At 41.3% G+C, this 14,982-nt stretch overlaps 2 protein-coding genes across 2 annotated transcripts; both read left to right on the top strand.

Moving 5' to 3' along the window:
* The first annotated feature begins 5,003 nt into the window (after positions 1 to 5,003).
* On the top strand, positions 5,004 to 12,213 carry h6pd (hexose-6-phosphate dehydrogenase (glucose 1-dehydrogenase)). Its single transcript, XM_029503251.1, is given in 6 exon segments — positions 5,004 to 5,228; positions 7,663 to 8,320; positions 8,409 to 8,526; positions 8,911 to 9,180; positions 9,307 to 10,514; positions 10,516 to 12,213. Coding segments are annotated over 5 exon segments (2,364 nt in total). The 5' UTR covers positions 5,004 to 5,228; positions 7,663 to 7,687; the 3' UTR covers positions 10,651 to 12,213.
* A 1,563-nt stretch (positions 12,214 to 13,776) lies between these two features.
* rbp7b (retinol binding protein 7b, cellular) lies at positions 13,777 to 14,975 on the top strand. The gene is given in 5 exon segments (XM_029502684.1): positions 13,777 to 13,849; positions 14,264 to 14,302; positions 14,305 to 14,429; positions 14,561 to 14,662; positions 14,922 to 14,975. Coding segments are annotated over 5 exon segments (393 nt in total).
* The last annotated feature ends 7 nt before the right edge of the window (positions 14,976 to 14,982 follow it).

The following is a 14,982-nucleotide window of genomic DNA, read 5'->3' as shown; positions in this document are numbered from 1 at the left end:
ACTAATGAGGCAGTCCTCATACAGAACCTTACAATTTGGGTATGAATATGTGACCACAAAGACGATCTGACAATAGCATCACCTAGCAACTCTTATCTGGAGGAATTTCAGAGTCAAGTCCTCTCTGTGAAGCGGCATGCACTTGGAGAGAAGAGGCCCTCAGGCTGAGAGCCAAACACTGCCTGCCACCCTGACGCCCCTCGACAAAAAAAGAAAAAGAAAAGAAAAAAATCAACTGAAGAGGCTGACATTGTTTTGTCCAACGTTACCATACACAGACATTAATCACACAACAGACAGAATGAAAGATGGTCGTCAAAAAAAAATAGATTAACAAGTTAAGTGTGGGTTGAGTTATGACTTTCTGACCTTTAAATGACAACTGCTTTAACTGCTCATGGATGAAAATTTGTAGTTTGCATGAGATTCTGACAGGAAATGTTCATCTTTCAGAGAAAGAAAGCGAAACAAAATTAGTATTAATTTATACACTGCAATTAAAGGTATCAGGCCAACTCTGCCCGTAAACTTTATATTCTTTCAAGGAGATTTCTTCTTTCTTTCTTTCTTCTTTTTTTAAACTGGTGAAATTCAAGGAGCACTTTCCTCTAACTGATGACTACTTTAAACACAGTCTCTCTTCTGTTTGAATACTCTTAGTAGTATCTACCATTTGTCAACAGAATCGATAAAGAATCAATAAAAACAGATTTATATTTATATTAAAATGACAATGTGATGGGCTTTCTTTCCACAAAGGTTCAGGTGTCCTTCGCTTTCGCACTTTAAGTTTTGAGTGTGAACTGCCACTTGAGGGAAACTTCCATCTTAAGCACTCAGGCTGTCCTTCCTCTCCTGTCACTATCGGTTTTGTTTGATACACACTGAGGTACACTTCAGTGTTATTTTCAACTGTGTTAATACTTAAGACTCTGAGAAGTGGTTTCTGTTGTCATCCAGTTCTCAAAGGTGTCAAAGGTTAACACCCTCTCTAACACGAAAGTATGCAAATGCTTTCATTACAATTCAGGCTTCTTCTTTTTTTTTTTTTTTTTTCATCTATAAGAGCATGCGTCCTGCTGGAGAGTGGACGGCAGCCTAACAGCCCAAACGCCCCACCCTCCCTCTGGTCCTGGGCTTCTAAGGGCCATGACAACACAAAAGTACTCCACACTGGGGGCTGGGCCTGAATTTTGTGGGTCAGTGAGCAGTGGCCGAAACAGCAACCCTGTGTCATTCAGGCCCTGCTGCCCTCACACCCCCAGCTTGCCTTATAATTCTTGTAGTATCAGCAAACACAGAGAAGGACCACTTTTAAAAGCACAGGGGAGTTTTTCACCTACTGTTTTTCACGGCAAAGGCCCCCTAAGCCCTTGTTGAGAAATGATGGATTCGCGCCTTTGGGTTTACATTTTGATGAGTATCACCCAGTCATCAGTGGTGAAAGAAGTACTGAGATTATTTACTTGACTAAAGTAGAATAATAATTAAAAAAAAAAACATCCCTATAGAATTAAAGAAAATACACATTTGTATGTCACAGTCCCACATTTGAAGTATTTGTAACAAAATGAAATCCACTACCTTGTAAACTTTAATGTTGTAACTGAAAAACTTCAGTCTAATTTAAACCCTTTCATATACTGTTGGGTTGTATGTTTTCTATTTTGACATGAAAAGTAACTACAAACTGGCAGTTGAACAGTGAATGTGTATGTAATCACTTTTCTTATATTATATACAGTACAGGCCAAAAGTTTGGACACACATTCTCATTCAAATGAATAGGAAAGTGTACCCAAACTTTTGGCCTGTACTGTAACTATTTTTAATTATTTGACATTACTTGGAAAAATCTATTATTTGAAGTTTTCACTTCCAAGTTGAAGTATTTTCAGTAAAACTAAATCAATGAATCTATTAAAATAATTGTTGTACTAATCCTATAGATTTTAAAAGACCTTTATGAGTCAGCAACGTTAGAATTTTGAAGCCTTAAAAGAGTACATTCTTTTAATTTGAGTGATAATATCAAGAACACACACAGGGCAATATCTGTAACAAAAACAAAAACAATGACGCGTGACGACAGCCACGAGATATCTCAGCTCGACAATCACACCACTGTTCGTGAGACATTGTGGGAAATGCAAGATGATTTCTACTCTTCCCTCCTGAACTTGTACTGAATGAGACAGTATGTTATTGAGTGGTTAACTACGTGAATAAACTCAAACAGAGACTAAAGTTTGGACCCACCCATCTCTGCATATCAAGGTCAATACAAATACATCGAGTCTCTCGCCGAATAAAATCTAAATTAAAACCACACAAAACATACTGTTAGTTATCTACCAACTAAAGTGTTCTCTGATAATAACACCAGAAACCAAATGCAAACTACTGTCTGTACAAATAGGGATTAGGTTCTGTAGAAGCTTCTTTGCTCTATACTGAGGGATAATGTGCTCTGCTGTCAGGACTTTTGCTGAAAAGGTTGTGTATTGTTTTTCCTCCGTGTCCTCGGTCATCTCATTTTAAAAGCTCCACATGCCACCACTGGAAACACAACCTCCCTTAACTGGAATTTGGGCTGGGTGGCTGTTGTCTATGTGGGATGTTTTGTGTGCAGCGTAGCATTCAGACACAAAAGAAAGAGCACGCTCCAACAGGTCTTCATCTTCTGAAGAGGAGAAATGTGAGAATTTGGTTTAAAAACACAGGACATTGCTCACACACATATGGGTAAAGTCTTTTTGTGGCTTTAGCCTGATCATTAATCGCCGCCTGCATTGGCTCTGACATCACACATCAAAGAGCAACTGTAGAGAGAAAAAAAAAAAAAATCACTGCAGATACAGACGAAAGAAAGAAATTCGCCTGGATTTTCTCACCTTTGAAATTCAAAACCACCTCTAATAACACTGCCTTTAAAGTTGCATATCAAATAACAAGCATTACCAACTATATAATTATTCAGAGGAACAAAGAGTCATCTAAAAATGAGCCTTCATTCAACACCACGTAATACATTGTCTTATTGGTTTTGTATATCTCTTTTACCGGTTGTGTATTCGAATATATCCCAGACTGGGGTCACTGTAATCTTCTCGTCTGGCAGCTAAGAGTGGGGGGTGAGAGCATGACTGAAAGTGAAATCTCCTTCATTAAAGACCCGTGTTAAATATAATGGATGTTGGCAAAGGGGCCTAATAAAGATGACAGCACACATTCATATGCATTGGTTTGTGTGCTCAGCTTGACGAAGTCTGCCCCACAGGCTTAACAAAGGGGAGGAAGGAAGCCAGGGGCTGTGGAGAATGCCTGGGGTGTGTGTGCTGTGGGGTGGTAACACACGCACACACTCACAGACACACTTGAACACACACTGTGGCCCTCCAGCTTGTGTCCTGCAGTCTCCTAAGTCTGAAGTTATAGCAGCGACAGCTGTGGTAGCAGCCTCTGCATGGGCTCATTCTCTCTTTAGCAGCCAGCCCCTTTAGCCTCCTTTCACACCCTTTCACACACACACACACACACACACGCACACACACACGCACACACGCACACACACACACACACATACACACACACAGGATGCTCCATCCTGTTTACTGTTTACATTTCACAGTGGCCAGCCATCTTGGGAGGGCTATAGAGTGCGATCACAGGCTTTACAGCTGTTTGTAAGGCAGTGGGGTGTGTGCCAGGATCAGGGTGAATGTAGCTGAAGTAGAATATATAATTGGTGAGACATTCTTGAATATATAACAAGAGGAGTTGGTGGAAGAGTTAAACAATCAGGTCTGTCCAGTTTATATATATATATATATATATATATATATATCATTGTCTTTGCAGCCAGAGTCTCTATAATTGTCATCATTGCATTTTCAAATTAAAATGTTTTGTTTCTCAGATCCACGTTTTTCATCAAATGTTGGTAAAATTATTTTGTTCTTTCTGGCATAATTGTAGACACTAAAAGTTCACCGTTGATCCTGGAAACATCAGAAGAGGATGGCCATGTGATAAGAGAATTTAAAAGCAGCTACTGAGGGATGCTGGTGTTACACCTTTATGAATAACGAATTGTGCTGCCAAATTGTTCGTTTGTGTCCTTGAAATAAGAACATCGAAACAATACAATATGTTTCCTTCTGGGACAGGAAAAACAAGTTTAACTCGTGAATTGGAGTCCAAAGGAATTTAAGTTTTAGGAAGTTTAGGTTACATTATGCTTCACAACCACAAGGCTGCTAAGTCAAGGCCTACGCTGTAACAATCACATTTGTTCAGAGGAGAAAGGGAACTCCACAGAGGGCGACTGGCAGTGTGGGCCACAACAATCAGATGATTATTTGGCCAAAAGGGCACCTGCTTTGTTTGAGGTGGGCCTGGATTCAGAGGGTGGTGACAGCTGATTAATGCGGCTCAAACTGGACATATAGTCTGCCCACATAAAGTCAGCTGCTTCACTGAGTAATCTACGGCTGCTTCGTGTCACCGTATTTTATTTCAGTTTTGTTTTATTATTTTTTGTACATTTTTGCATGAAGACTGTGTGAGAGGTATTCGACACAAATAGAGCAGCTACTCCCCAAAGACACCAGCAGGGGTCCCTCTTGTTGAGACAATATGCTGCAGTCTGCAGCTGCCCCCAAGTGACAGCCAGCAGCCAAGGACACAAAATCCACCTGGAAAAGCCTTAAATACAAGATGGTGAGCCAAACAACAACATCGAATGACCTGCGCGTCTCTGATGGCTGATGGGGGCCGTTGCCTCCCAACAACAATGTTCTGGGTTCGATTCCCAGGACTGGGTACACCGGCTTCCTCCCGCAGTCCAATTACCTGCACTCGAGCATCCACCTGTCCGTGTAGATGATGAAATGTAAAATAAATAAAAACAAAGAGATGACCGCGGACGGTTGTAATGCAACCAGGAAGAGAGTATCGGAAAGAGAACTTCCGTTCTCAATGAAAGCGCCGTCCCATTTAATGAAGATGTGTTTGTTAACTTTGGGCTGCCGTTACCCCCCCGGGATCAGCCGGGATCAGCCGGGATCAGCCCGGTTCAGCCCGGATCAGCCCGGTGAGGAGTCGGTCGGTCGGTCCACCTGAGCAGCTGTCTGCCTGTCTCTGGAGTGGGACCGTGTCACGTGACCGGAGCAGGAAGCGGCTCTGCCGGTGGAGGGAGTCGGACCGTCCGTGGGTCTCCGGGGCAGGTCAGTACCGTGTCCCCTCCTCGGACTTTAGTCGTCTTATTTGTGCCCGGACACACGAAGAGCAGCTTTGATTGTCAGACCGGGAAGAACCGGGTGTGAGTTTTGATGGCGGCGCAGTTTGGCAGCTAGCAGGTGGATGGCGGCGGAGCTAGTCCGCCTCACGCGGCACACCGGATAATGTAGTCCCTCATTTTAGAGATAAATTAACCCCGAAGCTGATAAAATCAGCCCCCAAGGTTGTTCTTCTGTTGTTTACACACTTTTTGTTGATTTAGCAGAAAGACCAGGATCACTGTAAGTCGGTCGAAAAGTTTGGAGTTGTAAAGTGAGGTCACTCAGTCAAACCTGGATCAGACCTGATGGGGTCTCTGATGAGGTTTCCTACAATGACCTGACCTGCTCATGTAGCTCCATACACTTCAGTGAATCCAGTAAACTCTGCCATCCTAAAGATGGACAAAGAAATGGGAACAGAATCACAAACACCAGCCTCCAAAATCATCACAAGTGTGACTCGACCATTTTCCACAGCATCAGCTATACGTGAACATAATAAGCATCAAGTGTGAAGAATTCATTTCAGCTGCCTTCGTTCTCACTTTAACTGTCAAGCTTGCCAACTGTGTACCATGTAGGCTCCTAGTCTGAGGAATGAACCAGTCTGTAGACTTCAAGACCTCAAACCATCCCAGAATTTATCAGTTAGTGTTTCAGCAAACATTTAAAAAGTTACTTTGGCCCAGTTTCTCATCAATGATAACAATATTTACAGGTGTTATTGGGTGATAGCTATAGTTTTCAACCACTGAATGCGTAAAACAAGCATTTAAAACTGAAATACATCCTTTTTAATGAAGGGTGGCACGCTGGCTGGCTTCATCCTACAGTCCAAGGACATGCATGTTTAGGTCAATTGGTGACTTTAAATTGAATGCTTGTCTGTTTCTACATGTTGGCCCTCTAATAGACCGGCAACCTGCGCCAGGTGAACCCCAGATGAAATAAAAGAATGAAGGAACCAATCAGAGAGTAAATCACTGATGACAGCAGCTTTTTGTTTAAGAAATATAGAAAGATATCGATGCTTTATTTTACACAAAAATATAAAGCTGTAAAATATAAATAAGGGCTAATGACATGAGTGTAGTGCAGCGTGGACAACAACAAAATGCCCTTTTCGAGGCAAATTCGATGGATAGATGAGTTGAATTACAGCGTTAATGTGATGTAAGGGAAGATTATCTTTGGTGAAATAAAAGCAGCTTGTGATTGAGGGGGGGGGGGTCATGTGTTGGAAAAAAACTGCAATATTTCGTGGGAACAGCTGCAGAAATGTAATGTCAAATCCTGAATAAAGATAGTGTCTTTTAAGATAAGATACCACTCTGTTGATGGGATTATTAGGGGGATTCTTTCTGAGTGCTTGCAAAACCGCGAATGAGTTGGTCAGAGGTTCCCAGCACTCTCTATCAACAGCAGACTTGTTGTACTGGAAGCTCAATGCCCTAAACAAAGTGCAAAGTCTGCCCGGCTGCTCTACAGTTTTCACAGCTCTAATTGTATTCAATAATCACTGCATCTGTAACTGAAGCGCTGCGCCCCGATAGTGCTTCTGAAGTGATCATGAGCAGAGACTTTACTGGGTGGGAGGTTGTTATTTATGATTTTTAAGAAGCTTTTATTATGCAATGAAAAAAAAAAAAGAAAAGAAAAAAGCAGAGGTATAATTCTGCTCTCCTGTTTCATGATTTGGCCTTTGTTGTTTGCATTGCCACTGTACAAACAAAAATGACTGTGGAAGTCATGGTTTCCAAATGTTGAGCGTCAACATATATATCACTGATGACAGCAGCTTTTTGTTTAAGAAATATAGAAAGATATCAATGCTTTATATATATATAAAAATATGTACACACACACACCAGATCTTACTTAAGTTGAATAATTTATGTTAATTTTAAACTAAAAGTCTGACTTTTTAATTATTTGTTTAACTTCTCCATCTTGCTAAATAAATGATTTGGGGAAATCTTCTGTAAGTTTGTCAGAGCTCCCCCGCACTGTCTATCAACAACGGGCTTCTTGTACTTGAAGCTCGATGCCCTGAGCAAAGTGCAAAGTCTACCCGGCTGCTCTATTTGTGCCCAGTGATCACTACACTGTTCACTCACAAGATTATATCACTGCACAACAACACCGGGACCTGAAGGGACCACGGGCAGAGACTTTGCTGGGTAACGTAATCTTTTTCACTTTGTTTTAGCGTAGGTTATTTGAATAAAACTTTGACTATTACTCAGATTCATGATCATTGAAGGAATACAACGTTGTCTACCGTATGGGTGGTGTGCTCAACCTGTTTGAAGCTCATACTGTGTTTGGGGCTGCATTCATTTCCTCAGTGTAATGTCTCTCAATTGCTGTTGTCTTACAGGAGTTTGGACGGTTAGGATCAGAGCATGTTTGCAACTGTGTTCCTCCTCCTGGTCACTCTTTGTGCCCAGGGAGGATATGGAGAGGAGGCACAGAAGCCCGGCCACGTTACGGTGGTTATAGTCGGGGGCACAGGTGACCTAGCAAAGAAATACTTGTGGAACGGCTTCTTCCAGCTGTATGTCAGCCAGGTCAGCAGTGGAAACACCTTTTCTTTTTACGGCGGAGGACTGTCCCCAACTGACACGGCCATACCCGTCCTCTTTGAGATCCTAAAGGCAGTGTCATGCCCAAAGGACCTGCCCGAGGAGCGCTGTGCTGTTCTCAAAGAGCAGTTCCTTCGACTTTCACAATATCGGCAGCTGAAAACCCTGGAAGACTACCAGGATCTGGCCAAGTACATTGAGAAACAACTTCAGGAAGAAGGAATGACAGAGGCGGGCAGACTCTTCTACCTCTCAGTACCAGCGTTTGCATATGCAGACATTGCTGATAAAATCAATAGCAGCTGCAGGCCTACCAGTAGGGCATGGTTGAGGGTGGTGCTGGAGAAACCTTTTGGCCATGACTTATTTAGTGCTGAGGTACTAACGGCTCAGCTCGGGAATTCCTTGAAAGATGAGGAAATGTACAGAATCGACCATTACCTGGGGAAGCAGGTAAGGAGCTCCTCCACACCGCCTTCACCTGTGAATCTGTAATTGAGATACTTGGTTTAATTCCATGTTTTTCTGCTTTTGTGAAAAGGTGGTTGCACAGATACTTCCATTCAGAGCAGAGAACAAGAACTTCCTGGATCCTATCTGGAACAAGCACCACATCGAGAGAGTGGAGATTGTCTTAAAAGAGACTCTTGATGTTAAAGGTATAATATGTAGCCTTCCTGGTTATCAGTCACATCAGTCGGTCGGTTTGTTTTAGAGAGGAGGAGACCCCTGTGGAATATTCATCTTCTGTGGATAATTTCTGTAGCACTGAAATTTAAGGAACTGACTGCACTGATTAGTGATAATTGGGGGTGAAGACTCTAAATCCCATGATCTCATGCTACCTCCTGGTGTCATCATGTTCTTATAGTTTCGATTGTGAGACTGACCGTACACAAAGGTGACTGCATCACATTGCATAAGATCTGTGGTAATTCACTCTTACTACATGTGAGAGAATGTCTTGAGTTCTGAAGGAAGAGACGTGTGTTCACACTTTCACTTGTTTTTCAAACAACAAACTTGTTTTGTTTGTCCTCAAGGGCGGATTCCCTTCTATGACCAATATGGGGTGATCAGAGATGTACTGCAGAATCACCTAACTGAGGTCATGACGCTACTGACGATGAGGCTTCCCAAGAATCTGAGCAGCCATGAGGAAGTCATGAACAATAAGCTTCGGGTCATTAGTTCCCTGCTCCCTTTGGGAAAGAACCAGGCTGTGATCGGGCAGTATCAAGCTTACAACGCAGAGGTTCAACAGGAGCTGAATAAGACCAAGGATCACATCACTTTCACGCCAACATTTGCAGGTGAGAACTTTAAAGCCTTTACTTTTAGTCAATGTGGTTTTGTGTGATCTTTACAGAGTTGTTAAAAAAGAAACTACAAATATAATTGACGAGTTAATAAGTTATTTTTGTGTTTGTATGTTTCAGCCGTATTGGCACGCATCGCTGAAACCCAGTATGAAGGTGTGCCGATTTTTCTCATCTCAGGGAAGATGTTAGACGAACGGGTGGGCTATGCTCGTGTACTTTTCAAGAATGATATTGTTTGTCTTCAGAACAGCAACAGCATTCACTGCAAGCCCAAACAGATCATTTACTACTTTGGGCATGGCAGTCTGAAATATCCAGCAATTCTTGTAAGTAAAACTTTGTTCAAGCCAGTTTTAATGAACGGGTGGAAGGAGGTGACGGAGCATACTGATGTCAATGTTTTAGGTTTGGCTATTTCAGACTACTATGTGCAAACCCCGTCAAAGGAGAGGGAAGCTTATGCAGAACTGATTTCTCACATTCTTGCTGGACATAAGAATAGTTTTATTAGTACTGAAAACCTGCTGGCTTCCTGGGGCCTGTGGACACCACTCCTCAGTAGTCTATCAAACGCTTTTCCCCGCATCTACCCTGGTGGTTCAGACAACGGGGATATGCTGGATGTCCTTGTAAAGGGGAATGATATTACCTACAACAGCGAGGTGGTAATAATAAGCCCTGATCAGATGGGTGGCACATCAACAAGTGGTTTCAAAGTGGTCAGAGGCAAATTTCGGGATGATGAGATGGTGTCTGCCTGGGCTGAGGAGCTCGTGGAGGAGCTAGCTAAAGACTTGCAGGATGCGGCTGAGGCAGCAGTGAGTAAAAGCGGTGTTTTCCATGTCGCCTTCTCCGGTGGCTCTACGCCCCTCGCTCTGTTCCACAGGTTGGCCCTGCACCACTTCACTTTCCCCTGGAGAGACACCCATGTGTGGATGGTGGACGAGCGCTGCGTGCCGCTTACTGAACTCGACTCTAATTTCTACACAGTGTATAGCCAGCTGCTCCATCATGTGAAGATACCATATTTTAACATCCACCCCATGCCAGTGCACCTCAACCATCGTTTATGTGTTGAGGAGGACGGAGGAGCACAGTTCTACGAGAAAGAAGTCAGCAGGTTGATTAATGGCTCCGTCTTCCACTACATACTGTTGGGAGTTGGCTATGACAGCCACACAGCTTCTTTGTTCCCGGGAACTAAAGAGGATGAACTGGGAGACAAACTGGTGGCCTTCACTGAGAGCCCCGACAAACCTCACCAGCGTATGAGCCTCACGTTCAGTGCCATTAACCGAGCCCAGAGAGTGGCTCTTTTAGTGATAGGGTAAAGGCAAGCATGAGATGGTCACCCAGCTGAGCCGAGTGAAGACCAACCCATTGAAATGGCCCGTCACTGGGGTGAAGCCAACTAATGGAACGCTAGTGTGGTTTGTCGACTATGATGCACTTTTAGGATAGAGGTTATGATCCAGGACATTGAATTCTTCTTTTGAGCTGCTTGAGGTCACCAGCCGGTTTTGGGAAAAGAATAAAAGCCAACCAAACATCTTTTAGGGTCCAGATACATGAACTTAAACCTGAATAAAGCATCCACAAAAGTAAGTATTAGTGTGGCAGCCGGAAATCGGCCCTTCTCTGTGGATCCATTTGCTTCTGTTTACACTGTACACTGTGCAAAGTACATCATGCAGTTTGTGGTTTCGCACATTAAAAGGGATGCTGTTTTCCAGCACATGATTCCACCAGCAAGAAAGCATTGCTAATGCATTACGATGGGATGGCAAATTAAAATCCGGAAAAGGTTAATGTTACATTTGTGGGTGGGAAGTATATCTGTTGAATAGTTGAGTAAAAAAACAGAAGGTATGGTCCTTTTTTATTTTGAAGGTTAAAACCTCATTAGATTACTTGTATACGTGTGTGAAATGATTTTGGTTTAACAGAGCCTTATTAAGACCATAATGAAGTATACACTGCAAAACGCTGTATGACCATCTAATGTTCACATCTGGTGCCTTAAAATAATTCCAGGATTATTCTTCATTTGGAATCATGTCGGATCTCAGGTGAATTTTCAGTTATGCAGCTACTGATTGTATGTTTCATATTTCTCGGCCCCTACTCCATCTCCCAAACAAAATATCACAGAGTGAGACTTTCAAAGAGTGAAAATGAGCCTGTCTGCTTTAATAATTGTTTGTATTTTTTATTACGGTAACAAAGCTGTGATTCACATGTTTAGTTTAATTCAGTATATTTGGTGCTTCGCCAACACAAAAGCGCATTACCAGCCCACACATTTTCATGTTCCACTGAAATCAGTATGTGTGCTCCTCAGGTGAGAAGTCATTTTATTTTGAGGTGGCTTTTCGTGTCATTTAAATACCTAACCCTAACCCTAACCCTAACCCTTACATAAAACAAACAAAAAAAAAAAAACCCTCACAGGGTTAGGAAGTGTTTTCCTAACATATGATTGTTTTCTTTCATTTGCTTTCAGTGACTTTATCAATTCTCAATTTTCCAAATGTGACTTATTAGTTGTGAAATCATCTGATTTGTGGTGAATGCATATTATCTGAAGAATGTTATTCTTTTGGTAGGAAATGGGGATAGTTAAACTATATGGCTACTTGAAATTGAAAAGTGCACTGGTTGGATTTCCCAGTTTATAGTTTATACATGTGTTTACTGCCACCAAAGTGGTTGTGGTGTTTTATTTTTTTTTTTTTTTCTTTGGCAAGAACCTCTAGATGATTGATTTGCTATAATTTGTGTTTTGGGACAGATTCTCGGTTCTTCCCTTTTAATTTTCATGCTGTTAAAGATAGTTTTACTTTTCTGGTGAGACAAATATCTTTACAACATCAATATAGCATACAGATAATACATATACATAATACAGGTAATGCATTTTTATGTGTATAATTATTCATAATCATACTTATATACGTATGTATTATCGCCATTATCACCAGTTGTTACATAAAACCCATTACCAAATAAAGAAAAAACTTGTGATAATCAGGGCAAACAACTGATGTGCAATTTTTAGAAGTGACCATTACACGTCAAATGGATTAAGTCACTTTTCCCTTTTTTTGTGTGTGTGTTCCCATGGTTTTAAGTTACCAGCTGCTGGTGGCATGGAAACCACATGAAATCTTAATATGTGGAGTATCAGATATCAACGTGGGGCAGCTGGGCTGTTTTATCATTCACTGTTTCTGCTGTGGTCCGTCACAGACCTCCTCTCAGTCAGCCAGATCCCTGCTCTCACCATGAAAAAACCTGAATAGACACAAGCAGGTGTTATTTCCCTTGAACTTAATAGCCTGTAAATGAGCGGTCTCATGCAGTATATGTACGTTTAGAGGAATTGCATTTCACCTGTACTGGAAAGAGAGGCGACCGTTAGAACTAAGAGACATGTAGTACAGCTCAGGGGTCGTTTTAGCCTGTAAATACACACACAGATAAGTGATACTGATGGCCTTTTCCTCATAAACCTAATGAGCACTCGGCCATCTTACACATGCTGATGCTGTTAGAGTCAGGATGGCAGTGCATAATCCTTGTCCACATGACAGCAGTCCAAACACGTGATACGAGGCCCATAAGCTCTGAGGAACAGGGTCTAACAAAGTGAATATCACTGAGAAACCTAAGAAAAGAGGTGAGAGTTATTCCCGTACTTCTTGTGATCATCAGAACTCTGATCTAATTTGATTTACCAGAAGCGATGAAGGACAAGGCGATGGAAGCTGACAGGTTGTTCAGGAGCGGCTGTCTGCAGAATCTGGAAGATTTTGGCCTTTGAACAAAACAAATATTTATGAAGAGCCATGTTTCATCTTCCATCCAAATGATGCATGATGTCTGCGGTTCAATGCTCTTACTTCCGTCCGACTAACCTTGCCATGACGTACAATTGAGGAACCAGTAAAACCGCCGTAAATACTGCATTCACTATTTGACTGCAAACAGAGAAGTATACATGAATGTAAACATAATATTACAGAACAGAAATGTGAATAATGGTAATATATCTATCCATAACCGCTTACAATTGTATCCTCTTATTCCTTGGTATCCATCTGCTGCTGTAATATGCCAGGAAGACTAGCATGTAGAGAAACATGGACGTTAGCCATCCAGCCAGGCACCCTGCTCCTGATGCTTGGAAGTGTTGAGCTGAGGAAGGGCAGCAGTTCCACATGTGAGGAGGAGGAGGGATTGTGTTTCACGCTGCACAAGCACAGAGACATTTGCCTCGCATTGAAAGCCCTAAAGATTAAAATTCGCCACTTGAACTTCAGCTTCAAGTGATTCTTTTTTTTTTTTTTTTGCTCATTGCTCAATTCAAAGAATGTAAAGTTAAGATGTGGTTTAAAAATACCATCTTGTTTTGAAACGTTTGTCTTAACAGAAACAGAAAAAAAAAAGAAAGAAAGAAAATATGGCCACCCTCCATTGCTCCTCCCGTGTGTGTGTGCCAAATAGCTGCTGATAGAGTTAAACATCCTTCACCAAAAGCTTAAATTCATGCCTGATACTTGTCTGAGGGTCAGAAAAACATCCCGGATGCCTGTTGACTACAGTGGGGCATGGGCTCTTAGCAGAAATGTGAATTTTGATGGATATATGATTGCACTTGGTAAGTTTCAGCACTTTATTTGTCAAGATCCACGTGGAAATTGTATTGAATGTTTTTGGATCAAATGTTTCACTATGACATGGAAAGAAATTTGTACAGTTAACAGAAAATTTTCCGAATGGGAATATATACAACTATTTCTTGAGCTTGATCATTTTTTAATTGTTGCTCTGTCGCACTTTGAGATTGCTAAAATGTAAGGTGCAATAGAAATAACATGTATTATTATTATTATGAAACATTAAAAAACATTCATTAAGGAGTAAGAACCATGAGCTATCATCATCATGCTTAGCTTATATTTTGTTTATATTTATATTTGTTTATATTTTGTGGGAATAAATGTTTGTTTGTTTGCTGTTATGAGAACGGTGGCTTTTTCTAACAAGTACGTCATATCATTTTGACATGCAGGCATTGATTTTGCAACGCGTAAGACTACCTCAGTGTTAAAATTAAGCAAAATGGAGATGTTTTCACGACCAGAGCCATCACTACCTTCAGAACATATGAGTGTTCATTCACAATTGGAGAAGAGTTCAAAGAGGTGACTGGAGGACTGGACAGCCGATCGTGCTTGGTAAAAACTGTTATATTTGGTGCAAATAAAGTCTTGTTTGTCACAAAGGAGGATTGTGTGTCCTATGTTGCTGTGAGTGCTTTCACATAATCTAAGAAATATGTATTTTTCATGAGCCATTTCTTTGTTAGACTGTGGTCAACTGGGACCAAGATAAGTTGGTGTGTGTTCAGAGAGGGGAGAAGAAAAATAGAGGATGGATTCACTGGATTGAGGGAGATGAGCTTCATTTGGTAACTGGCAGTATTTATCCTGATTATATTGTCATCAGAGATTTTGGAAATTACAGAAACCAGTTGTCTATTGATTTGTCATGTGATATTTAACTGATAAAAGAATTATGTTTTAGATAAAGACAGATAATAGACATACATGACAAGGTGACCCCAGCCAATTTATTCATCCACATAGCACTACTATACAATAACCATTACAATATAATACCAATGTGAAGTGGTAAATTTCACAGCCTAATGTGTTTTCATTTTTCAGGAACTTACTTGTGAGTGTCAAGTCTGCAAGCAAATTTATAAAAGGACTTTGTGATTTATTG

This window comes from Echeneis naucrates, chromosome 5 (genome assembly GCF_900963305.1).
Source record: "Echeneis naucrates chromosome 5, fEcheNa1.1, whole genome shotgun sequence".
In the NCBI taxonomy this organism is placed as follows: Eukaryota; Metazoa; Chordata; class Actinopteri; order Carangiformes; family Echeneidae; genus Echeneis; species Echeneis naucrates.
Note: the sequence above shows the minus strand (reverse complement) of the source record. Positions and strands in the feature narration are given on the sequence as shown.